This window comes from Oryctolagus cuniculus, chromosome X, assembly GCF_964237555.1.
Source record: "Oryctolagus cuniculus chromosome X, mOryCun1.1, whole genome shotgun sequence".
Classification (NCBI taxonomy): domain Eukaryota; kingdom Metazoa; phylum Chordata; class Mammalia; order Lagomorpha; family Leporidae; genus Oryctolagus; species Oryctolagus cuniculus.
This window is the reverse complement of record NC_091453.1, coordinates 73,531,567-73,558,367: the sequence shown is the minus strand read 5'-3', so window position 1 is coordinate 73,558,367 and position 26,801 is coordinate 73,531,567. Positions and strand designations below refer to the sequence as shown.

General features: G+C 42.5%; 1 protein-coding gene and 1 pseudogene across 1 annotated transcript; one reads left to right on the top strand and one right to left on the bottom strand.

Moving 5' to 3' along the window:
• Positions 1 to 437: 437 nt before the first annotated feature.
• On the bottom strand, positions 438 to 25,594 carry STEEP1 (STING1 ER exit protein 1). Its single transcript, XM_051827342.2, has 7 exons — positions 25,369 to 25,594; positions 22,334 to 22,451; positions 5,498 to 5,539; positions 3,845 to 3,983; positions 2,933 to 3,022; positions 2,255 to 2,347; positions 438 to 865 (listed from the first exon to the last, which is right to left on the bottom strand). The coding sequence occupies exons 1-7, from the start codon at positions 25,490 to 25,492 to the stop codon at positions 803 to 805; spliced, it is 669 nt and encodes a 222-aa protein (XP_051683302.1). The 5' UTR covers positions 25,493 to 25,594; the 3' UTR covers positions 438 to 802.
• On the top strand, positions 9,833 to 11,469 carry LOC100354563 (3-hydroxyisobutyrate dehydrogenase, mitochondrial-like; annotated as a pseudogene).
• Positions 25,595 to 26,801: the final 1,207 nt, after the last annotated feature.

Below are 26,801 nucleotides of genomic sequence, written 5' to 3'. Positions count from 1 at the left end.
GCTGGCACCACAGGTGGTGGCTTAACCTGCTGTGCCACAATGCCAGCCCCTCAGTATCATTTTTTAGTCTATGTCTCCCTCCCATATACCCACAATGGGGAGCAGTTTTCTTAGCTGCCTGACCAGATGGTAGCTACCTTGGGTTACTTATTGAGACCCTACATTGGTTCAGATCTAAGTTATCCTCCCTCTCCTACAGCAATCTGGCTTTTCTTCATTTTACTATAAAGTCTTATATGGTATGGCTCATCCATAGCTTTAATGTTTGAAGGAAAGGAAACATTATACAGATTTTAGCTTTTAATAGCTCTCCTCTGACAGCAGAAAGACTCAAACCATAGCCAATTCTAAGTACAGAAACAGAGTCACTTAAAAGGACCTGAGATGCTGTGACTTTGCAAATTCACACCACTTTCCTCTAAGACATATCACGATACTTTTTTTTTTTCAAAAAAATATTTAAACATTTTATTATTTTTGGGGAAGGAATAAAAAGTCATTTTATAAACTAGGGACATTCAAGCACTAATCTATTCATAAACTTTCTACACAGCTGAAGAAGTTGACATCAAATGAGCAAAAGATAGTACAGAAAGCCTATATACAAAAAGACTTAGAAAAATTTACAAAGCAGGTCAAATGGACTCAGTTATAGACCTTAATGAACACAGGACAATCAGTGGAAAGCAATGTAAAGCCTGCTGGCAGAGCATAAATAGGAACCAGTCCATGTAACCAAGAAGTTATTTTTCTCTCTATTCTAAATGCTTGCCTCCAGCCTTGGCTCAGAGAAAGGTCCTCATCATTTGAACTGGTTGTCAATCAACGTCCCCTTCATTTTTGCTTTTTTGGCTTCCAATTCAGCCTAAAATGGAAAAAAGTGCATGTCTTGATATGGAACATGAAATTCTTATTTTCCTTCCTTATTCTAATCACCCTAAAGCACAACTTAATGTACAAACTAGCATAGTGGTTCTAAAATCATAGTGCATCTCTAATAACTGCTTTCTAATCTTTCTGATATTACAGCACATGCAGAAAATGATATTTGTAGGCAAAGGAGGTAAATATACACATTTGTGGGCCAAGACAATCACTGCAAGTATCCCAGAGTTCTTAAGGCTGAGACAATCAATTTCATGGCATACCAGTAATCCTATTCTTGGCAGGACAGAAAGCAAAACACCATTCTAGAACAATGCAACTTAAAGTTGCGAGGTCCAGGAACTGTTATCAGTCCATGAAAGATAAGTAAAAAAATTGAGAGCTAGCATTTGGAAACTTTTATACTAACTTGACAGAGTAATAATAAAATAATTGAATAATAAAAATTGGGGCCAACTCATTCTTGGTGTGTTTTACGAATTACAAATCTGTTTATAACAAACTGCAATTGACTTCTACCTTCAAAAGTTTGAAAAGCACTGCTCTAGACCACTATGGTAAGGAAGTAGCTCCGAGGCTCCTACACTTCTGTCACAAAAAAATGTAGCACAAAATTGTTGAACTCTTTACTTAGTATATAGTCGGTCTTCTGTGTATAAAGTTAATTGAAAATGGATCTCAGTGGAGAATGGGACTGGGAATGGGAGAGGGAGGAGGATGAGGGGTGGAAGGGCGGGTATGGTGAGAAGAATCACTATATTCCTAAAGTTGTACTTATGAAATGCATGAAGTCTGTATTCCTTAAATAAAAGGTTTCTTTGGGGGGAAAAATAAATTAAAAAAATGTAGCACAGTCATTAGGAGAGATCAGTATCCCCTTTTATGAGGCATCAATGAAGTAATGTCTGATTTTCAGTAAATTACTACTTAAAAAACAAAAATGCAGGCCCTATCACATATAAACAGACATCCTAGATGAGCCTATGAATAATGCAGAAAACCACTGGTGCTTTAAGAAGGCATGACCAGCTGCACTCCCAATATCACCAGAGTAGTACTGTCATATGTCATTATATCCTGCGACAGCCTGACCTTTTACTCCTGATCTTGGACCACAAGCAGCAGATTAAAATATATCATCCCACTTAGGGCTACCTAACAATCATTATAATTTAGGGCCTACATCCTGGGGTGACTACAACAGAGTAAAGTATACCTACGATCACAGCCCAGGGTTAGAAAGCCAGCAGCCAATTCCACTAGCAACCCTCAACAGATTTCCTAAAGGGTTTCCCTGCGCACTGGAAGGTCTCTCAGACTAAGAAACCCAAACACTCAAGCCCAGCACCCGTCCTCCCAGGCCACTCACCAGCTCTTGCAGCCGCCTCTTGCTCATGCCTTTGCGCTCTAGCTGTTTTTCAATCACTTTGGCATTCTGTGCATACGAGTCAGCAACTTCCCTCTGAAGGAAAAAAGAACCAGAAGCATCACCAAGGAAGACCAACAAGGGCCACATGTAGCAATTTATACTATTCAAATCATGAAATCATTACTGAAAAGGCAGGACTGTTCCCTTTGAACTCTTCATCTTTTCAACAATCCAAAAAAATTCAGATTTCAACCAAAATCACTTTTAAAATAACAGACAACACTTCCCTCTGTTAACATCATTATACTGAAGGACCATGAAGGTAATTGCTGCTACTGCTAAGGACAGACATACAAAGCATCAGAGCTGAAGTGGAAGGGACCTGAAATCATTGAGTCCAGCAGCTTTTAAATTATAGAAGGTTGTGGGTTTTGCCCTCTAAGGCAGCTCAAAAATGATATGAGGGAAAAAAAATCACATCTAACTGCCTTATTCTCATTATACAGATGTCCCTGAGATCCAGGGAAACAGGCACTACCCCAATGTCATGTAGTTCCTTACTAGCAGAGCAGGGTCTAAAGCATCTCTAATTATTCTGCTACCGGGAGATTCCAAGTCCACAGTTCTCTCTCCTCCTCCACCCACCATCCCAAGTCCCTTAAGACTAGAAGCACTTACAGCCTCAATCTCCTCTTCCTCTTCATCAATGGTAGACACAGTGACAGAGCTGAACTTGCCCATGTCTTTTGTCCGTTTGGTCATCATCACCTGGAGCAGCAGGAAGAAGAGTCAGTCTAGTTCACCACAAGAGGATCTATGAGCCACATGTGAGTGGGTGTGCCACCACTCAAGCCTATGTGCAGGGCTGTGTGTGTGTTGCTGGTGGCACTATCTCTTTGGGACAGGCTGGACTAACAGTATCAATGCTTTTATTCACATTATATTTTCTAACATTTGCCATCAAGCCTTTATAAGTACATCAAGCCTTTATAAGTACTTTAAAGTATAAGTATATATAAGTAATATTTCAACAGCTTTTATTTCTTCACACTGAAGAAATTTTGAAGGAAATAAATGTGAATAAAAACCATACAATTTCTAACTTTACAAAGCAACTGTAGCAAAGAAAAAGGAACACATACTAGGTGTTATAATTCTGTAACATCTGTCTATACACAAAAATGACATTTTATTAATAAAACAAGTACATCCGGGGCAGGTGTTTGTCACAGCAGTTAAGTTGCCACTGGGACAACTGCATCCCATAGCAGCATGCCTGGCTTTCAGTCCTGGCTCTGCTTCTGATTCCAGCTTCCTGCTAATGCACATCCTGTAAGGTAGCAGGTGATGACTCATGTAATTGAGTCCCTGCCACCTACATGGGAGACCTAGATTGAGTTCCAGGCTCCTGGCTTCAGCCTGGCCCAGCCCTGGCTGTTATAGGCATTTGGGGAGTGAACCAGCAGATGGAAGATTGATCTGTCTTCCTCCCTGCCCTTCAAATAAAAATTAATATGTTTAAAAAATAAACTAAAAATTCTGGAATAAATGTGTAGCTATATTAAGCAGTTTGTCTCCTCCAATAATTACCTTCTTAGGAGGCTCTTGTTTCTGGGTATATATATTTGTTTTCCCAAAACCCTGGCCAAACTTGACGACTGCTCCATCAACAATGAAGGTCACAGGAGCATTCTTCGGCTGGGACTGGTAGAAGAGTGGCAGTCCACACCTGCAAATACCGCAATACATCTCTGTGAGGCTCCAGAACTCAAATCCCCAAACACCAATTCACAAAGTGTGCTTAGACCCTGGGTATATTTTTGTTTACAGCATAAGCTAATGATCAGCTCTTCTGAATGTTTCCAGAATCACTTAGGGTACTTGTTACACTGCTGATCAGATTCCTAGCCCCGCACCAGAAGATACTGATTCAGCATATCTGGACCTGATAATTTGTCATTTGAATCAGTATTCCAAGTGACTTGTTTCATCAGACAAATTTGGGAGATTCTGGCTCATGCTACTTCGTTTTTAGCCAAAACCACTGCTATTCTTCCCAGGTGTCTGGGTAATTAGTTTGGGCATTTTTCTAGGTTTTTCTGTTTTGTTTTTGTGGTGTCAAGAGGAAATATAAAGGCTCTACTGCAGTGGTTGGCAAACAGATCCCTACAGTAATTGTTACTTTTCTTGGCTGACCATTATTATAATTGAAGTTGACCTATAAGACATAATAAAACCAATGTAATCAATCCAATGTGAATGACAGCTAAAATGCCTTTTTATCCATTTTCCCTGCTTTAACTCTTCTAGTCTCAGTTTTTTAAGAGTCAAATTCTAACTGAAACTATAAGACTGAATTTGCTATAGTTTAATATTCTCACCATTAAGAGCCTAAAGCTGGAGATACACACACACACATGCATAGATATTTATGTATGTATTTTGTAAAATAATACTCTCTATACTAAGTTTCTTGAGTCTATGATTTTATAACAGGCTTTATAAACAGGGCTGAATTGAATTATACTGTGTTACTTACCATATGACTATAAATTCCACTTGAAGAGAAAACACATATTCCCATCAAGATTTATACTAGAATGTTCATGGCAGTTTTATTGGTGATAACCAAAACCAAATCTAGAAACAACTCAAATGCCCTTCAAGGGGTAATGGGCAAACAAACTGTGGTATAATGGAATATTACTTGGCAATAAAGAGGGAAAAATTATTAATACGCATAACAACTTGGATGAATCTCAGAATCATTTTACTAAGTGAAAGAAAACAGGTACAAAAGATATATTTTATGAAACACATATTGTAGAATTTACATAAAATTTAGGAAAGGCAATACCATAGTGAAGAAAGCAGATCAGTGCCTGTTGGGGAAGGGGACTGTCTGCAAAGGGCATAGGGGCACTGGAGATGTTTTCTATCAGGATGGTGGTGGCATTACATAGCTATGCTTTTGTCAAAATTCATCAAATTGTACACCTAAGTGGTAAACTTTTATTATATATAAATCACATCTCAATTTTTAAAAAACTATACTATGCTAAAAATTCATTTTTATGGCCAGTTGGTCTCTTCAGGGAACATACTGGAATTTATATAATTGAAGTTTGAAGGTAGTCAATATTTTAAGTAAGATCTAACAGAGAATTGTAACCAAATCATTATTATACTAACACATTAAGACTTTATTTGCCTATGCTAGAGAAGCCCACAGTTAATACTTACTTTGCACACTTCTTCCTGTACTGTCGCTCAATGCCTTCAATCCTGCACGGAAAATAGAAGACAAAAGGTAAAAATATATGAACAATCTCATAACTTATCAATTTCACCATCTCATTTTTTCAAGCACTAAAGTGGACTTTCAAAAATTTTCATTTCCAGGCAGGTTTTGGAACAGCAGTTAGGACATCACTTGGGAAGCCCATATCCCACCTCAGAGTGCCTGTGTTCAAGGCCCAGCTCCGCTTCTGGTCCAACTTCCTAATAATGCATACCCTGGAAGGCAATGCTGATGGCTCTAGTAGTTGGGTCCCTGCCACCTTGGTGGGAGACCCAGGTTAAGAATTGGGCTCCTGGCTGAAGCTGAAGCTTGGTGGAGTTCCAGTTGTTGTGAGCATTTAGGGAATGAAACAGTGGATGGAAGATTGATCAGTGTGTGTGTGTGTGTGTGTGTGTGAGAGAGAGAGAGAGAGAGAGAGAGAGAGAGAGAGAGAGAGAGAGAAATGTGTCTTTTTCAAATAAATAAATAAATTTTAAAGTTTTTATTTCATAAATCAACTAGTTAAAGTTTTTATTTCACAGATCAACTAGTTAAGCTCCAGCATTCCTTCATTTCTTCAACAAAGATTTACTGGCCAGGTATCTTCCTGACAGAAGAGAAGGAAGAGAAAAAGTAGTCAAAGTTAGAATACCAATTATAGTTATAGTAACAACAATAATGGCAATCACTTACATAGCTTTTTGCCATGTGCCAGAAGCTATTCTAAAGTATACATGTATTAATACATTTAATCTTTACAAAAACTCTGTGAGGTAGGTTAAACTATAACGGGTTGAGCATCCCTAATCTGAAAATCCAAAATCCAAAATGTTCCAAAATCTGATACTTTTGGAGTGCCAACGTGATGCCAAGAGGAACATTCCACATCTGATCTCACGTGATGAGTCACAGTCAAAATACAGGTGCACTAAAATATTGTATAAAATCCTATTCAGGCTATGTGTACAAGGTGTACATGAAACATAAATGAATTTTGTGTTTACAATTGGGTCTTACCCTCAAGATATCTCATTATGTACATGCAAATATTTCAAAATTATTTTAAAAAAGTCTTAACACTTTTGGCCTCAAGCATTTCTTGTTACTCAACTTGCATTCTCATTTTATAGATGAGGAACAAACAAAACAATTACATGATTTGCCCAAGGTCTGATTGCTACGGGATGATGTAGGGTGGGAGATATGTGATGTGGTACTGCCTTAGATAAGCCAACTTCTACAGATAAGACATTTCGAGTTATAGTTGCAGACTCATTGCCTACTAGATTGTTAAAGAAATTTGGACTGATCTGATTCTTCTCTTTTTCTCATGAGTCCCACACCTACTTAATCAGCATATCAGTAGATAGCATCTCCAAAAAAAGAGTTTGAAGCTGTCTGGCTTCCCCCACCTCCCTGCCCCATCAACTTTGCTATGCACTATTACCATTTTCCTTTGTTTCATTTTTTTAACAATATATTGCACAGGGTATACATGAGTATAAAATGAAAAATAAACAGTCTTCAGTCCACTTCCACTGTTTCCTTGCCAGAAGCAAATACTGTTTCTGAATTCTTGTGTTCGTCCCAGAGTTAGCTGATGCACAACAGAAGCACAGGACCCTGATTGGTACAAGATTTTTTATCCTTTTTCAGTATGAGTATGCCATAACTTTGATTGCTTTCTACCTGTTTTGTTCACTTAAAGCGCAATGTGTGCTAAATTATAAAATGAGTAAATAATGTGTTTTATATGAGATAGTTCTGTGTAATTAATTGCGTGTTTCATTTAGGTGTAAGTTCATGGAAATGATTATGACTGGTTTGTTTATTATGGTTGTGAAATGTTTTTGATAAATAATTATGCAGGGTTTTTAAAAGTTTGCTGAAATGTTTTTAAGATGATGGTTTTTTAATTCAAAATTGACAGTTGCACTTTTAGAGAGTTGATTTTTTAAAGTTACAGAGTGGTTTTGAGACAGAGATCTTAAATGTGGTCCACAATGGCCAAGGGATGTGCCAGGCTAAGCCAGGAGCTTCTTCCAGGTCTCCCATATGGGTGCAGGGGCCCAGGGACTTGGGCCATCTTCTGTTGCTTTTCCAGGAACATTAGCAGGGAGCTGGATCAGAAGTGGAGCAGCCAGGAATCAAACTGGTGCCCATATGAAATGCTGGCGCTGCAGGTGGTAGCTTAACCTCTATGCCACAGTGCCAGCCCCAGTGCCTTTATGTTTTAATTCTATTTTCTCACAAGTGTCTGATGTACCCTTGTATGTACACATCTTTTCATAAATTTAATAGTCAACTGTATTTTCTTTTCTTGGCGAACTCTCAGTTCATATACTTTATTTACGATTTTTCTTTTTATTTATACTAAGGAGACTTGCAAATGTTAATGGGCCTAGTAAATATTTCTTCCCCAGTTTGTCATTTGTCTTTAATGTTTTTCTACCACGTGGAAATTTTAGGGTTTTTTTTTGTGTGTGTGTGGCCAAAGCAATCTTTTTTCTTTTTTCATATGTGTTCATCAGACTCAGGCCTTCTCCATTCTGAATTCATATCTAAAATAAAAATTCTTTTTTTTTTACTTTTTTTTTGACAGGCGGAGTGGACAGTGTGAGAGAGAGAGACAGAAAGAAAGGTCTTCCTTCCGTTGGTTCACCCTCCAATGGCCGCTGCGGCCGGCGCATCGCGCTGATCCGAAGCCAGGAGCCAGGTGCTTCTCCTGGTCTCCCATGAGGGTGCAAGGCCCAAGCACTTGGGCCATCCTCCACTGTACTCCCTGGCCACAGCAGAGAGCTGGCCTGGAAGAGGGGCAGCCGGGCAGAATCTGGTGCCCTGACCGGGACTAGAACCCGGTATGCTGGTGCCGCAGGCAGAGGATTAGCCTATTGAGCCACAGTGCCAGCCTGAAATAAAAATTCTAACTACTTATTCTAGCATCTACTTCCAAGAGTGTCTCACCTCAAATCATTCCCTAAACAGAGGCAGGAGTGGGTTCTCTGACATCTAAAATAAAATCTTCACTCCTTACCATGGCCCACAGACACTATCCCGTACACTGTCTTTCTCTTTCCCTAAGCACTGGCCACACCAAACTTTCTTCTGTTCTTTGAACAAGTGCTTTCCAACTTTCAGAGGAGAGCAAACAAAGTAGATGCACAATAAGTAATGGTTGAAAAATTATTTTAAGAAGTTTAATGAGAGAAAATTCTAATCAAAGAGGTAAATTCTTAAATGGAGGAATGTGTAAAGTAGAATGGGAATACAGAGATGGGAGCTTCAAAGTCTGCGTGAAGCAGTCATGGAAAGCTTCATGAGGAGGTGACGTTCAAGCCGATTGCCCTGATAGAAATTGGTACTTCGGGCAGAGCGAATACTATGTGAAAAGCAAAAATAACATAGCATATTCAGGAAATTAAGAATAGTTCAGGGGTCAGCACTGTGGCACAGCAGGTTAGCTGGCACCTGCAATGCCAACATCCCATATGAGCATTGGTTTGAGTCCCAGTTGCTTCACTTCCAATTCAGCTCTCTGGTAATGTGCCTAGCAAAAGATGGTCCAAGTGCTTGAGCCCCTGACACTTACATGGGAGACTTGGATGGAGTTTCTGGCCTCTGGTTTCCACCTGGCCCAATCCCAGCTGTTGTGGTCACTGGGGAGTGAACCAGCAGATGAAGAACATCTCTCTCTCTTTCTCTGTCTAAAACTTTGCCTTTCAAATAAATAAATAAATCTAAAAAAAAAAAGAATAGTTCAATGTAATTAGGACTTGAAAAATAGAGGCAGGTGTTTGGCACAGTGGTTAACTCACTGTTTGGGACACCCACATCCCTTATCAAAAAGCCTGGTTTAAGTCCTGGCTACTCTGCTTCCAATCCAGCTTCTGGAAGATCTCTCTCCATCTGTCTGGTGTTCTCCCTCTCCCTCTCTCTAAGTAAAAAATGAAAATAAATATAAAATCAAGGATGTACTACCAACCTTACAGATATAAACAGGATTACAAGGATAGACTATAAACAATGGTTATACTATGAACAACTATCTGCCAAACAAATTAGATAACTAGAAAATGGACAAATTTCTAGAATGAAAGAATATTCACTCAAGAATACAGTCAGTTGGTCCCACCAGGAGGTGACGATAGTCAGCACAGGAAGTGGGATAGGGGCCAGCATGGCAGACTCCTTACGGCTCTGAGTAGCCATCTCCAGCCTCCAGTACTGGAGCCACAGGCAGTGGCCTGCAGCTGCCAGCCTTGCAGTAGCGTGTTCTAGCTCAATGGCTGCTACTTTTTTTTTTAAAGATTTATTTATTTATTTTAAAGTCAGAGTTACACAGAGACAAGGAGAGGCATATATATATATATATATAGAGAGAGAGAGAGAGAGAGAGAGACAGAGAGAGAGAGAGAGAGAGAGAGAGATGTCTTCCATCTGCTGGTTCACTCCCTACCTGGCTGCAACGGCTGGAGCTGTGCCAATCTGAAGCCAGAAGACAGGAGCCTACTCTGGGTCTTCCCACATGGGTGCAGGGGCCCAAAGGACTTAGACCATCTTCTACTGCTTTCCCAGGCCATAGCAGAGAGCTGGGTAGGAAATGGAGCAGCAGGGCCTCGAACTGGCATCCATATGGGATGTTGGCACTGTAGGTGGTGGCTTTACCCACTATGCAACAGCGCCAGCCCTGGTCAATAGCTTCTCAGACTCCCAATGTATTCATTGGACTGGACAACACAGGGAATCCCAATGGCAAAAATCTCATGAAGGGGCCGGCACAGTGGTACAGTGGGTTAATCCACTGCCTGCAACACTGGCATCCCATATGGGTACCGGTTTGATTCCCAGCTACTTCACTTTTGATCTAGCTCCTTGCTAATGCTCCTGGAAAAGCAGCAGAGGATGGCCCAAGTACTTAGGCCACTGCCACCCAGGTGGGAGACCTGGAAAAAGCTCCTGGCTCCTGGCTTTGGCTTGGCCCAGCCCTGGCCATTGCAGCCATTTGGTGACTGAACCAGCAAATGGAAGATATCTCTGTCCCTCCTTCTCTAACTCTTACAAATAAATAAATAAAATAAATCTTTAAAAAATCTCATGAAACATGGTTATTCATTATCTATGATGTGCTCCCTGATGCATGCAGAGTTTCAAGAGGAAGGAGAACAGGTAGTACCTTCCCCAGCAGATGTAGCCAAAAAAGCTGACAGAATTATTAAAAATGCTGCCCACCACTATCAGTGCAATAGAAGCTCATTCTGGAGCAAACGGAATTCTAAAATACGTGGAGACAGGCTCATCCAGTACTACTGATCCTGCAGTTTCAAAAGAATTGGCCAAAAAAGTTGAGAAAATGGGAGTTTTCATGGATGCCCTGTTTCTGGTGGTGTAGGAGCTGCTCGGTCTGAGAACCTCATGTTCATGGTGGGAGGAGTCAAAGATGAATTTTCTGCTTCCACAGAGTTGCTGAGGTGCATGGGCTCCAAGGTGATGTACTATGGAACTGTTGGGACTGAGCAGGCTTCAAAGATCTGAAACAACATGCTGTTAGCTATTAGTATGATTGTAACGGCTGGAGCTGTGAATCTTGGAATCAGGTTAGGGCTTGACCCAAAACTATTGGCTAAAATTCTAAATAGGAGCTCAGGACGGCGTTGATCAAGTGACACTTATAAATCGCGTACCCAGTGTGATGGATGGTAGTCCCTCTTCTAATAACTATCAGGGTAGATTCAGAATGACATTCACAGTACAAGACTCTTCCACTAGAACAGACAGCCTAATCCTTCTGTACAGCCTGGCCCATCAGATCTACAGGATATGTACAAAGGGCTGTGCAAAGCAAGACTTCTCGGCTGTGTTCCAGTTTCTAAGGAGGAGACCCTCCAGGGCACCTGTTGGCTGTGGGCACTGTTGGGAACCAAACTCTATCTTCTAGCTCACCCCACAAGGAAATGGGTTTAATCAAAGCTCACCTGTCTGCTTCTGATTGTCTAGGTCAGAGAAATTCCTAGATTTTTTTTTTAAGATTTATGTATTTATTTGGAAATCAGAGTTACACAGAGAGAGGAGAGGCAGAGAGAGAGAAAGATCTTCCATCCACTGGTTCACTCCCCAATTGGTCGCAATGGCCAGAGCTGTGCTGATCCAAAGCCAGGAACCAGGAGCTACCTCTAGGTCTTCTCACGCAGGTGCAGGTGCCCAAGGACTTGGGCCATCTTCTACTGCTTTCCCAGGCCATAGCAGAGAGCTGGATTTGAAGTGGAGCAGCCGGGACTTGAACCGGCACCCATATGGGATGCCGGCACTGCAGGCAACAGCTTTACCAGCTACTCCACAGCGCCGGCCCCGAAATTTTCATCCATTTTTAACTACTTAGTCTTTTCGTCTGTTTAACAAACATATATTACCTGAAATCTTTTTTTTTCTGCAAGCCACTGATGGCCTCTGCTAGCTAGCTGAACTGACCTTTTTCAAGTTTGATCCCCAAGCATGTTCAACTATATTGCTGAATACTTCAATCAGGATATTTTGTTCTACTTCCCAAGTAAGACCAAATGTTTTGTCAACAGAATGAAAACCATCTAAAAGGTAAGAAAATAAATTGTTGCAAGGAGAGAAGTTAGCAAACGGAAACATGGTGAATGACTATCTGGGTGTCCCCCGGGATGTCTGTCCTGTTGAGCAGGTGGTGGTGTTCTTGCATTTATTTTCCATGGAATTGATAAAGCAAGAGAATTTGTTGCTGCATATTTTATAATTTGAACTCAGTTACAGCATTCTTTTTTTTTTTTTTTTTTTGAGAGGCAGAGTGGACAGTGAGAGAGAGAGAGAGAGACAGAGAGAAAGGTCTTCCTTTTTTGCTGTTGGTTTACCCTCCAATGGCCACGGCGGCTGGCACACTGCGGCCAGCGCACTGTGGCCAGCGCATCGCACTGATCTGAAGCCAGGAGCCAGGTGCTTCTCCTGGTCTCCCATGCGGGTGCAGGGCCCAACCACTTGGGCCATCCTCCACTGCACTCCCGGGCCACAGCAGAGGGCTGACCTGGAAGAGGGGCAACCGGGACAGAACCTGGCGCCCCAACCGGGACTAGAACCCGGTGTGCCAGCGCTGCAAGGCGGAGGATTAGCCTATTGAGCCCAGTGGATTTAATAGTGAATTCTACCAAAATGTCTAAATATAATTAATACCAATGCTTAACAAATATTTTAGGAAAAAAAGGAGAATACTTTCCAATTCATTTTATGAGGCTGGTTTTAAAGCAAAGACATTACAATAATAAAAACAAAAAACTAAAGATCAATATTGCTTAATAATATACATGCGAAAAGTCCTCAAAAAAAAAATACTAGCAAGCCAAGGGGTAGGTGGCAGGTGAGACACCACTTGGGACACATTATTTCATTATCAGAGTGCCTACGATAAAGTTGGCTCTACTTCTGATTCCAGCTCCTGCTAATTCGCAATCTTTGAGGCAGCAGGTGACAGCTCAAGTAGTTGGGTCCCTGCCACCCATATGGGAAACCTGGTTTGAGTTCCCAGCTCCTGGCTTCAGCTTGGCCCAGTCCTGGCTGTTGCCAGCATTTGGGTAGTGAATCAGTAGACAGGAGTTCTCTCTGCTTATTTGTTGCCCCCTCTCTCTACTGCTCAAATAAATAAATAAATAGTCTTTAAAAAAATACTGGCAAACGGCCGGCGCCACGGCTCACTAGGCTAATCCTCCACTTAGCAGCGCCGGCACACCGGGTTCTAGTCCCAGTCGGGGCGCCGGATTCTGTCCCGGTTGCCCCTCTTCCAGGCCAGCCCTCTGCTGTGGCCAGGGAGTGCAGTGGAGGATGGCCCAAGTGCTTGGGCCCTGCACCCCATGGGAGACCAGGAGAAGCACCTGGCTCCTGGCTTAGGATCAGCGCAGTGCGCCAGCCGCGGCAGCCATTGGAGGGTGAACCAACGGCTAAAGGAAGACCTTTCTCTCTGTCTCTCTCTCACTGTCCACTCTGCCTGTCAAAAAAAAAAAAAAAATACTGGCAAAGTTAATCCAGCAGCGTTTGAAAGCATTATACAGGGCTGGCACTGTGGCACAGTGGTTAAAGCCCTGGCCTGAAGCCCCGGCATCCTATATGGGCACCGGTTCTAGTCCTGGCTGTTCCACTTCCAATCCAGCTCCCTGCTGTGGCCTGCGAAAGCAGAAGATGGCCCAAGTGCTTGGGCCCCTGCACCCATGTGGGAGACCCAGAAGAAGTTCCTGGCTCCTGGCTTTGGGTCAGCAGAGTTCTGGCCGTTGCGGCCAATTAGGGAGTGAACCATCAGATGGAAGACTTTCTCTCTCTCTCTACCTCTCTCCGTAACTCTGTCTTTCAAATAAATAAAATAAATCTTTAAAAAAAAAAGAATTCTCACCCATATTAAAAAAAAAAAAGGATTATACAACTTGATCGAGTGGAATTCCTCCCGGGAATGCAACATTGGGTCATGATAAAAAAAAATCAATTGATGTAAAAATGGAGAGTCTAGAAATAAATCCCTGCATTTTATGGTCAACTAATCTTTCTGACAAAGGTGACAAAAACACAAAATGAGGAAAGGATATTCTCTTCAACAAATGGCATTGAGAAAATTTGATATTCACATGCAGAAGAATGAAATTAGATCTTTATCTCATATCACTTACAAAATTAACTCAAAATGGATTAAAGACTTAAGCCTAAGACATGAAACTGTAAAACTACTAGAAAAAACATAGGGGAGGGGTGGGTGTTGTGGTGCAGTGCGTTAAGACATCACCCATCTCATATGGGAGTGCTGGTTTGCGTTCTGGCTGATCTGCTTGTGATCCACTTTCCTGCTAATGCATCCTAGGAGGCAGCAGATGATGGCCCACAAGCTTGGGCACCTGCCACCTATGCAGGAGACTTTGATGAAGTTCCGGGCTCATTTCTTCAGGCTGGCTCAGTCCAAGTTCATTGCGGGTATTCACGGAGTAAATCAGTTGGATTTTCTCTTTCTCTCTGCCTTTCAAGCAGGTGAAAATTAAATTTAAAACAGTTTTAAAAAAGAAAGAAAACATAGAGGAAAAGATTCTTGGCAGCGGTTTGGTCCATTTATTTTTGGAGGGACATAACACCAAAAGCACAAGCAACAAAAGTAAAAATAGAGAAATGGGATTGCATCAAACTAAAAAGCTCCTGCATGGCAAAGGAAATAATCAACAGTGAAAAGGTAACTTACAGAATGGGAGAAAATATTTTCAAACCATGTATCTGATAAAGAGTTAGTATTCCCTTTTATATATATAACTTATACAACTCAACAGCAAAAAAAAGAGGATTTTAAAATGTGCAATGGACTTGAATACACATTTTTCCAATGAAGACATATAAATAGCCAATAGGTATAAGAAAAGGTGTTCACTAATCATTAGGGAAATGCAAATCAAAACCACAATGAGATATTACCTCACACAGGTTAGAAAGACTATTATTAAAAACATAAACGTGCTTGTGAGGATACGTGAAGAAAAGGGAATCTGTGTATGGAGGTTCCTCAAAGAATTAAAAATAGAGGGCTGGCGAGGCCGCGCCATGGCGCATTAGGTTAATCCTCTGCCTGCGGCACCGGCATCCCATATGGGCACTGGGTTCTAGTCCCGTTTGCTCCTCTTCCAGTCCAGCTCTCTGCTGTGGCCTGGGAAGGCAGTGGAGGTGCTTAGGCCCTTGCATCTGCATGGGAGACCAGGAGGCACCTGGCTCCTGGCTTTGGGTCAGCGTAGCTTCAGCTGTTGCGGCCATTTGGGAATGAGCCAGCAGAGGGAAGACCTTTCTCTCTGTCTCTCTCTCTCTCACTGTCTGTAACTCTACCTGTCAAATAAATAAAAATCTTAAAAAAAAAAAAAGAGGGCTGGCATTGTGGCACAGGTCAAACTGCTGCCTGTAACACCAGCATCCCATATCGGAGTGCCAGTTCAAGCCCCAGCTGCTCCACTTCTGATCAAGCTCCCTGCTAATGTGCTTGGGAAAGCAGAGGAAGATGGCTCAAGTACCTTGGGCCCCTGCCATGTAGGAGACCCGGATGGAGTTTTAGACTTTTAACTTCAGTCTGACCCAGCCCTTCCCATTTAGGGAGTCAATCAACAAATGGAAGATCTCTCTTTTTCTTTCTCTCCCTCTCTCCCTATCTCTCCATTTATCTCTGTCACTCAACATTTCATATAAAATAAATGTTTTTAAAAAATTAAAAACAGGACTACCGTATGAACTGGAAATCCGAGGTTTGTGTATACCCAAAGAAAATGAAATCAGTATCTCAAAGAAATATCTGCACACACATGTTCAATGCAACATCATTCACAATAGCCTGGATATAGAAACAACCTAAATACCCATCAATGCACTAATGGATAAAGAAAAGGTGGTACCAGGGCGCGTGTGCACGCGTGCACATACACATACACACAAAATAGAATATTATGAAGCCTTTAAAAAGAAAGAAATCCTGCCATTTTTGATAACATGGATGAACCTAGAGGACATTATGTTAAGGGAAATATGCCAGACACAGAAAGACAAATACTGCTTGATTTCACTTACTGGTTCAATCTAAACCAGCCCAACTCAAAGATGCAGAGAGTAAAATGATGTTTGTTGGGACTGGAGATGAGGGAAAAGAGGAGTTTTTGTTCAACAAGCATAAAATTTCTGTTACGCAAGATGAGTAAGTTCTACAGATCTAATGTATAGTACAGTAGATTAACAATATTATATCCTACACTCTAAATTTGTTAAGATTGCGGTGAGAAACTGAGGCTTCTTGTCAACTGTCAGCACTAAATTGCCAACTATGTGAATGAGCCACCCTAGAAGTGGAACCTCCAACCTAATTAAGACTTCAAATGACTATACCCGTGGTTAACCCCTTAAACCACAGCCTCATGAGAAACCAGAACTACCCAGTTATGCTTGCTCTTGAATTCCTGACCCACAGAAACTATGTGAAATGATGTCTACTATTATTTGTTAAAAAAAAAAAAAAAAAGAGAGAGACTACCAGAATATGAGGATGGACAGGCAGGCCAAAGTCAGATCATAGAGAGCCTTAAGGCTTGGAATTTATCCTGCTAATCAGGATTTTAAAAACTGTGCTCCTTGGGGCCAGTACTGTGGTGTAGTGGGTAAAGCCGCCACCTCCCATGCCAGCATCCCTCATGGGTGCCAGTTTGAGTCCCAGCTGCTCCTCTTCCAATCCAGCTCTCTGTCACAGCCTGGGAAAGCAGAAGCTGGCCAAGTGCTTGGGCCCCTGCACCCACATGGGAGACCCGGAAGAAGCTCCCAGCTCCTGGCTTCAGTTCCAGCTGTTGCGGCCACTTGGGGAGTGAACCAGTGGATGGAAGACCTCTCTCTTTCTGCCTCTGCCTCTCTGTAACTCTGCCTTTCTAATCAATAATAAATAACTTTTGTTAAAAAATGTGCTCAGTGATCCCTACATGAAGTAAGATAGGGGAAGGAGGAGTCCTTAATGGATTGGGTTCAACTCTTCCCAAATTAGAGCAGTTTCCTGCTTGTCAGTCTTACTTTTTATACTTCAGGGTAAGAATTTCACTGAAGAAAGGATTTTGTTGTTTAAAAATGCTTGAAAAGCACTGCTGTAGGTGATGAACAGCCACTGAAAGGTTTGAAGTAGGGGACTGACTTACTGTGTATTTTAGATAATTTGGACCATAGAAGGTTGATGAAGGAGAGCAAAATCAGAGGCAAAAAAGCCAAGTAAAAGGCCACTTCAATAGCCCAAGCAAATATCTTGGATACCAGAATGATAGCAGTTGTAGCAGGGCTGAACAGGAGGCGGTCACAAGACAGATTAGAAAGTAGAAGCAACAGTACATGATGAGTAACTGGATATGTGCAGGGGATGTTAGGGGTAGAATTGGTTGTGACAAAGAGAGGCCAACTCCCAGATTTCTGGCTGGAGCCACTGAATGAATCATGGTGTAATCATAGAAGGAAAAGGAGGAAATTGGCATCTGGCTGATAGTGACAACACCTGTCTTCAGCACAAGAGCATGTCCTCTCTCGTAGAAGAAGCCCAGAGGAAGGTAGTTCCTGGCACTGGGTGAGTGAGACCCAAGGATAGCATAGCAAAGGTCCTGCAATTCTTGTGGCCCTTCTCTCCCAGTCTCTGGATGGCTGCTCCAATTAGCATATCCATTTTCCAAAAAGCAGAACAGAATAAGGACAAAAAGGGCTTTCCCTGGAAGCCCCACCCAGCAACTTCTACTTCCATTCCTTACACTTAGAAAAAGCTAAGTCGCATTCAGAATTTTAGTTGTTGGGATGAGGAGAGGGCTAGAATATATGCCTTAGCTTTACAGACATCAGTACATATGAGGGTAATAGAAGATTGTTGGAGTAGTGCTGAGTGAACCAATCTGAGGTACTGTCCACAGTAGAAAAATGGGGAGTCTGACTTTAGTCATGTTAAGTCTGAGGTAGAACATCAGGTGAAGAGGGAGAGTAGGAGCAAGAGACACACCTCTGGGGCACAGGGGAGAATGTAAGTGGATCCACATGTCAAGACTCATCACCATGAGTACAACTAATTGTCACAGAAGGTGATGAGAATGCCTGAGGAGGGTATAAAGAGGAGAGGGGACAAAGTCAAAGTCAGAGTCCTGCAGAATAGTAATATTCAAGGGGCATACAGAAGAAAAAGAAACCAGAAGACTGAGAAAGTGAAAGAAGTAGAATTACAAGAGTAGCTTCACAGAAATCAAGAAGACAGCTTCAAGGGAGGCATGGTCAACAAAGATATGACAGAAAAGCAGCCACTGGATTTGCAACTGGAGGTGTGGGGGATGGCGAAAAAGAGGGAATCAGGGAATAACAGTGTCAAAGGACAGTTACTTTAGAATGGAGAGCCTTGGAGGTAGAAGATCATGGGCTTCAGGGCAAGTGGTAGGTAGACTGTTATATTTTCAGGAATTAGTACTCCCTATACTCAGGGTAGAGAAAACCAAAATTCCACCCTGACCAAAAGAACACATTTAGTGGGCTGTTGGAAAGAGTGTTCGTGATTAGGGCAGGTAGTATGTCAACCAAGAGGAAGTCTCCTATGGCTTGTTGGTAAACTCTGAGGACTCCATGGCTCAGCAGTCACTTAGCCAGAGGCCACTGATCTTTGGTACCACTTGGCTCTAAAGCTGGATCACCAGGCTGGCGCTGTGGCACAGTGGGTTAAAGCCCTGGCATGGGGCGCCAGCATCCCATAAGGGTGCTGGTTCTGGTCCCGGCTCCTCCTCTTCCAGTCCAGCTCTCTGCTGTGGCCTGGGAAGGAAGTAGAAGATGGCCCAAGTCCTTGGGCCCCTACACCCACATGGGAGACCCAGAAGAAGCTCCTGGCTCCTGGCTTTAGATTGGCACAGCTCCGGCCATTGTGGCCAATTGGGGAGTGAACCAGGGGAAGGAAGACCTTTCTCTCTGTCTCTCCCTCTCACTGTCTGTAACTCTACCTCTCAAGTAAATAAATAAAATCTTTAAAAAAAAAAAAAGCTGGATTACCTCCAGGATTAGGCTGATTGGGTTTCTACTTCAGTCTAGGACCACCCAGTTATTTTTTGGCTTCGAGGTAAGGGTATCTGACTTAAGAGTGCCACAGGAGTCTGTGGCCTAGTTGTGTTAACTTCTCTCTATATTAACTGAATAATACATATTAGCTTACTCTAAATAATATTATATATGTAATTATAAATACTTTAATGATTCTAAAGATGGTCAGTGAATAATCTGCAAAATTGATAGCCAAAAGAATGAAGGAGGATGAAGCATAAGAGCATGGATTAGCCTGGATAGGGCATATTATTATTATTATTATTTTTGATATGGCATATTATTTTTAAGCTTCCTACATCCCATAATGGAGCATTTTTCTGATGTTTCCTCAAGGACCTTCTTTTACAAATTTCTTAAGTTTTATAGCTGTGCTACCATGCTCCCAGCTGTTTCTTGGACACAACCTATTTTCACTTCAGCTACTCCATTCTAAAAGCAGTAATCATAATGGTACTGGATGCCTGGTTTACTACTGAAAGTCACCTTGCAGCGGTCTCTAACTCTTCATTACTGAGCGCTAGTAACAATTTTGTTTCTTAAATGTAATAGTTATAGGACAGCCTATCTTTTTTCAGTTCAACACTAGAATATGAAGTTCCACAAAGGGAGAGTTCTTTGCTTTGTACTACGTTGGATAGTATTCCTTAAACATTCACATCTTTCCAGGAACCTCAGAATGTGATATTATTTGCAAATGGAGTTGGTGCAGATATAATTAGTTAAGATGAGGTCACATGGGAGTAGGAATGTCAATTAATCCAATATGACTGGTGTCCTTATAAGAGAAAAGACACAGGGAAAACTCCATGTGATGATGCAGGTTGTGACTGGAGTTATCATTTTTATAAACCAGAGAATGCCAAGGATTGCTGGCAAACATCAAGAGTTAGGAATGGGCTTAGCCGGCGCCGCAGCTCACTAGGCTAATCCTCCGCCTAGCGGCGCCGGCACACCGGGTTCTAGTCCCAGTCGGGGCGCCGGGTTCTGTCCCGGTTGCCCCTCTTCCAGGCCAGCCCTCTGCTGTGGCCAGGGAGTGCAGTGGAGGATGGCCCAGGTGCTTGGGCCCTGCACCCCATGGGAGACCAGGAAAAGCACCTGGCTCCTGGCTCCTGCCATCGGATCGGCGCGGTGCACCGGCCGCAGCGCGCCAGCCGCGGCGGCCATTGGAGGGTGAACCAATGGCAAAGGAAGACCTTTCTCTCTGTCTCTCTCTCTCACTTGTCCACTCTGCCTGTCAAAAAAAAAAAAAAAAAGGAATGGGCAAAGAATGATCTTCTCCTAGAACCTTGAGAAAGTATGGCCCTGCCAACACCTTGATTACAGACTTCTAGCCTTCAGAACTATGAGACAATTAATTTCTGCTGTTTTAAGCCACCTAGTTTTGGTACTTTATTATGGCATCCCCAGCAACGTTAACACACTGGTATATTCTAGGTTTAAGCATATAATAGAAGTCAATAAGTGAAATATTTGCTGAATAGATGGGTGGACTTTTTTAAAAAGATTATTTATTTATTTATTTGAGAGGTAGAGTTACAGACAATGAGAGAGAGAGAGAGAGAGAGAGATCTTCCATCCACTGTTTTACTCCCCAAATGGCCGCAAAGGCCAGAGCTGAGCCCATCTGAAGCAAGGAGCCAGGAGCCTCTTCTGGGTCTCCCACATGGGTGCAGGGGCCCAAGTGCTTGGACCATCTTCCACTGCCTTCCTAGGCCATAGCAGAGAGCTGGATTGGAAATGGAGCAGGTAGGACTCGAACTGGTGCCCATGTGGGATGCCAGCGCCGCAGGCGGAGGATTAACCTACTGCATCACAGAGACAGCCCCAATGGGTGGACTTTTTAATTCCTTAGGATTGACCTTCTCAAGGCATTTGACATCTGTTGATGTGCCCCTTTCCTCCCTGCCCCTACTCCACACTTCATGAAATTCTCTCTTGTTTTCACATCACTAACTTATCGTGGTACAGTTCCAATTATTTTGTCTGCTTTTAAATTTTCAACCCCTCCTCTTCTTGCTCAACACTCTGTAATTTTATTCCTTCTTGGGTTTCAATTCCCCATATATATCAAGGACTCTCAAATAAAGCACAGAACTAACAATGTCACACTCCCCAGCTTAAAAACAACAGAGATGGCTTTTTATTACCTATAGGTAAAATCCAAACTTGCCTATTTCAACACTGTATTCTGTTCTCTCTCCAATATGCATGAACTCCTTTCTCTAAAGTAACCTGTGTTCCAGCCGCAGAGAACTACTGAAACTTCCCAGGTATGCCACATATGATGCTTTTGATGCTACCATATTCCCTCCATTTGGGATATTCCTCATCCCTCTCATCTACTTGGTGAAACTCTAGTTCAGGCCAAACACAAATGCCACTATCTTTTGGAGTTTTTCCATTCACACAGGGTGACCCACACTGACTTGTTTTCCCATAATGTTTGATCACAACACCAGTGCTTCCTCCTTTTACAATAGGTAGTCTGTTCCCTCATTGAGCCATGAGCTCTTTAATGATAAAGATCATACCTTACTTACCTTCACAGATCCATACCTAACTCAGTGGTTGGCACACGATATGCTCCAAAAGAGTACAGGTTGAATGAACTCATTGAAACCTATAATTTGTAATCAAGTTACTGCTATCAAATGGCAATGGAGGCCAGTGCCGCGGCTCAATAGGCTAATCCTCCACCTAGCGGTGCCGGCACACCGGGTTCTAGTCCCAGTCGGGGCGCCGGATTCTGTCCCGGTTGCCCCTCTTCCAGGCCAGCTCTCTGCTCTGGCCCAGGAAGGCAGTGGAGGATGGCCCAAGTGCTTGGGCCCTGCACCCCAAGGGAGATAGGATAAGCACTTGGCTCCTGCCTTCGGATCAGCGCGGTGCACCGGCCGCAGCACGCTAGCCGTGGCGGCTATTGGAGGGTGAACCAACGGCAAAAAGGAAGACCTTTCTGTCTCTCTCTCTCACTATCCACTCTGCCTGTCAAAAAAAAAAAAATGGCAATAGAATCAAATCTCAGCAAAATCTCAACAAAGCACAATCAAGATATTGCTGCATTAACAGAAGTTAGAGAGCTACAATGAACACCAAGGTACTAGGCCCAACTGAGTGACCTATTTGACACTAGATGGGATACTTATACTCTTCAGGAATAGACCCTAAGACAATAGAAAATCCTAGACAGAGTATCAACCTCTTACCTCCGAAGATAAATAGTCTCCTCGTCTTCTGTGTTACAAAACTTGTGAGCATGTTTGGCAGCATCAATCACACGGGACCGGTCCCGGGGCCTCATGGGTAATTTCTCTAATTGACAGTCTGAAGGAATGGAGACAGATTTAGTCACTAGAGTTACTAGAAAATACCTTGAGCTAATCAAAATTTTAAGTGGGGTCCTTATGCACTATAATTTACTACTGTAATTACTGTAAATACTATTACTGAGTTTCTCTACTAAAAATGAATTGTTGTTAGGAGACATTGGTGTTGGTCCCAGCTCTGTTACTACCCTGGCGATCTTTGGCCAATCACTTCTTCCTTCAGGGATGTTTTCCTCATTTGGAAGATGAGTAGATATATTATCTTGAAAGTTCTTCACAGCACTGCAATTCAAATTGCTATTTCTGTAATTTCAGTACATTTGGTTTGTGTTATAATATACATTACAGAGTCAGAAAAAAAGAAGCATTCTTGAAGTCCTACAAGGAAGGCACTGGGAAAAGTAGGTAAGTGCTAAAGAAATGAGAAAGTGGGTAGGTGAAATGATACATGTAGTCTGCAGATGACACAAGCTAGTTGAAGGAGTTTTAATACAAAAACAGTGAAAACATGCATGAAACATTTTGGAACAGCAGGTTAAGTAGCCACCTGTGATGCCAGCATCCCATATCAGAGGGCTGATTCAAGTCCTGGCTGCTCTGTTCCTGATCCAGTTGCTGCTAATGTGCCCAGGAAGGCAGCAGAAGAACCCAAGTACTTGAGCCCCTTCCACCTTTGTGGAGACCTATATGAGAGTTCCTGGTTCCCGGCTTGGACCTGGCCCAGCCTTGACCACTGGAGCCATCTGAGGGGTCAATCAACAGATGGAAGATCTCTCTGTTACTCTCTCTGTCACTGCCTTTCAAATAAAGAAAAAAATAAATTTTTTTGAAAAACAGAAAACATGCAGGAAACAGTTTCAAGTAGAAGGAAAACTAATATAATGTAAATTAAGTATCTAAAGGATCATAGAGAAAGTCAAGCATTCAGAGAGACTCAGGATTAATGGAAGAAGTGGAGAGGGGTGCTACTGAACGCCAGACAGTTCATACACTAGCTCATTTACTCTTTGAAATAAGATACGGGGTGAACATGGTACTAATGACTGCATCAGGAAAGACAACACATAAGAGGAGCAATTGCAGAGCAGGGAGCAGAGGATCATGAATTCAATTTTGAACACTATGTATTTGAGAGGTCCATTACACATCTGAGTGTAGATGTTGAACAGGCAATTGGAATTTGAGGAGAGGTGTAGGTTGAAGGTGAATATCTGGGAGTTAACAGTACTTAAAGCCTGGAAAAGGTGTAGATCATCCAGGGAGCGTGTACAGAGCAAGAATAGATGAGCATGCTAAGTATTAGGATTTTGAAATACCTAAAAGTTGGAAGGAAAAAGAAGCCAGAGACCAAAAAGGGGCAAAATCTGAAGTGGGAAGAAAATCAGAATTCTGGTCTTAGAAACAAATAAAGGACATGTTTCTTTCTTAAAAAAATCATTTAGGCCAGCGCCGCGGCTCACTATGCTAATCCTCCACCTAGCGGCACCGGCACACCGGGTTCTAGTCCTGGTCGGGGCGCCGGATTCTTTCCCGGTTGCCCCTCTTCCAGGCCAGCTCTCTGCTGTGGCCAGGGAGTGCAGTGGAGGATGGCCCAAGTGCTTGGGCCCTGCACCCCAGGGGAGACCAGGAGAAGCACCTGGCTCCTGCCTTCAGATTAGCGCGGTGCACCGGCCGCAGCACGCCAGCCGTGGCGGCCATTGGAGGGTGAACCAATGGCAAAAAGGAAGACCTTTCTCTCTGTCTCTCTCTCTCACTATCCACTCTGCCTGTCAAAAATAAATAAATAAATAAATAATCATTTAAAAAATTTATTTTTATCCAAAAGGCCAAGAGTCAGGGACATACACAGAGAAAGACATCTTCAATCTACTGGTTTACTCCCCAAATGCATCCCACAGCTGGGCCCAGCCCAGGCTGAAGCCAGAAACCCAGGACACTCCATTCAGATCTCCCACATGGGTGATAGGGATCCAACTACTTAAGCAATCACCGCTGCCTCCCAGGGTACACATTAGCAGGAAGGTGGAATCAGAAGCTGAGCTGAGACTTGAACCCAGATGGGATGCAGGAGTCTTAACTGCTGCACCAAACACCTCCCAAAATACATGTGTCAAGAACAATGAAGCAATCATCTCTATTAAATGCCAGTGAGAAGGGGATTAAAATGAACATTAATAACTGACCACTGGAACTGGCAACATGGAGTTCAGTTAGTAACCTTGACAAATTTGAGGGTACTTCAAAAAGCTTGTGGAAAAGGAACTTAAAAGATGTTTATTTTGGTGCAAAACATATTTTGAAATCTAAGCACTTTTTAAACAATGTGCATTTTCCATGAAATTTTTGAAGACCCTCCTCTTCATGAATTTCAAAGATTTTTCACCAAAATAAACTTCGATTTTAATTCCATTTTCCACAAACTTTCTCGAGTGACCTTAGATAGGTGGGAAGGAAAGATTGTTTGAAATAAGGTCAAGAGAGCATGAGAAGTGAGAATGCAGACATAGCCAATATAATCAGCTTGAGAAACTTTGCTATAAAAGCAGCAAAAAAAAAAAAAAAAATGAGGTTATAGTCGGAGGGGAACATTGGGTCAAAGAAGGATTTTATTCTCGTTTATTCTAAGATGGGAGCTGTTGCACGCAGCATCTTTATATGCAGAACGCTGAAAGGGAGATACAGTATTTTTTCCCCTGAAGGAGGAGATTGGTTTTGAGGGAGTTTCAGTTAAACAGAAAGAAAAAAAAAAATTGCCTTGGAGTGGGGCGAGGACTTGTAGGGAAGACTCTGACGGAAAGGCAAAGCCAACCAATCGTCAATGAGAGGCGGCTCCCCGATCGAGACCAGAGAAAATTCGCCCTCAAGAACCCCAAGTCTCACTCCCGGCACCCGCTCCCCAGTTCCCGATTACTCACCCAGCACCAGCACCATCTGGCCACACAAGCAGTAGTAGACGTGCAGGGGCTTCTCGCCGTCGTCATATTCCTCCCGGTCGCGGGTGTCGGAGCAGACTACCGACCGCGACACTACTTTAGGCATAGTTCAGAAGAGTAGCCCGAGAACCAGACGCCTAGGAAAAGAGTCGCGCAGAAGTGACGTCAAAGGCGCACATTGCGTTATTTCTCTTCCGCGACTCTGGTCAAATGAACTTCCGGGCGGCCCCATCACGCTTAAAGGCGCGGGGGCCCGCCCTGAGCCGCCCGGAACTTCCTTTGCCTTGGCCAGTTAGATGGGACTGATTTAGTTGTCACACCTTTAACATGATTGAAGTTACTTATTTATATCTCTATAAGTTATGCATATACAAAAATATACAAGAACTATACATTATATATTGCGTAATACAGATTTTAGGTGTGCCTCTAGATATTTTTATTTTTAATCTCAGTATTCAGGATGAGTATTGAATGAAGTAGAGGCATTTTTAAAAATTAAGATATAATTCATATCTTAAAGTTCATCCTTATTTTAAAGTGTATAATTCAGTGGGTTTTTCTTTTAAGTATAAAGTTGTGCAACTGTCACCACTATGTAATTCGAAAATATTATCATCTCAAAAAGAAATCCCACACCTATTAGTAATCATTCTCCGACCCTCCTTCCCAGCCCTCTGCTAACCAACCACTAATCTACTTTCTCTTTCTACGGACTTGCCTGTTCTGAACACTTTGTACACTTTATACAGTATGTGACCATTTGTCTGGCTTTTTTCAGTAGCATAATGTTGTCACGGTTCATCCATGTTGTAGTATTTCATTTCCTTTTATTGCTAATATTTCACTGTATGAATATCCCACATTTTGCTCATTCATCAGTTGATGGACATTCTACTTGTTTACACTCTTTGCCATTATCAATAATGCTGCTGCAAACATTTACGTATAAGTCGTTGTGAGGATGTGTTTTCAGTAACCTTGGAAGTATACCCAGGAGTAGAACTCCTGAGTCTTACGGTAACTCCGAAATCGGGGGTCATGTCTGATTTCAACTCTATGTTTAGCATTTTGAGGCACTATCAGAGTGTTTTCTTTTTCTTCCTTTTTTAAAATTTTTAAATTAAAGTTTAATTAAATAAATTAAATAAAAATTTAAAAATGAGTTTCTTTGGTGCAAAAAGACAAAAGCTTAACTTGGGGCTTGCAGTCCAAAGCTTCAGACACTTACATGGAGCCCAGGGCAGTCCTCAGGACACCCGTGGGGAATGGGGAGAAAGGCAGCTGGGAGAGGTTCTTTCTACAAGCTAAGGAAGCACGGAGCCTGGGGTGGCCTCTGTTCCGAGCATCCTGGGCTCTAAGGCGGAGGTGGGTGGGAACCATGCCAGGTGGAGTTCCCCTACCAGAGTGTGTGG

Excerpts from the sequence above, each read along its gene's own strand:
- STEEP1 (XM_051827342.2), bottom strand. The coding sequence starts at position 25,492 with ATGCCTAAAGTAGTGTCGCGGTCGGTAGTCTGCTCCGACACCCGCGAC. Across the intron at positions 22,452-25,368 it reads CCAGATGGTGCTGGTGCTGG|ACTGTCAATTAGAGAAATTA; the intron begins GTGAGTAATCGG and ends CCATTCCTTCAG. Across the intron at positions 3,984-5,497 it reads TACAGGAAGAAGTGTGCAAA|GTGTGGACTGCCACTCTTCT; the intron begins GTAAGTATTAAC and ends CGGTATTTGCAG.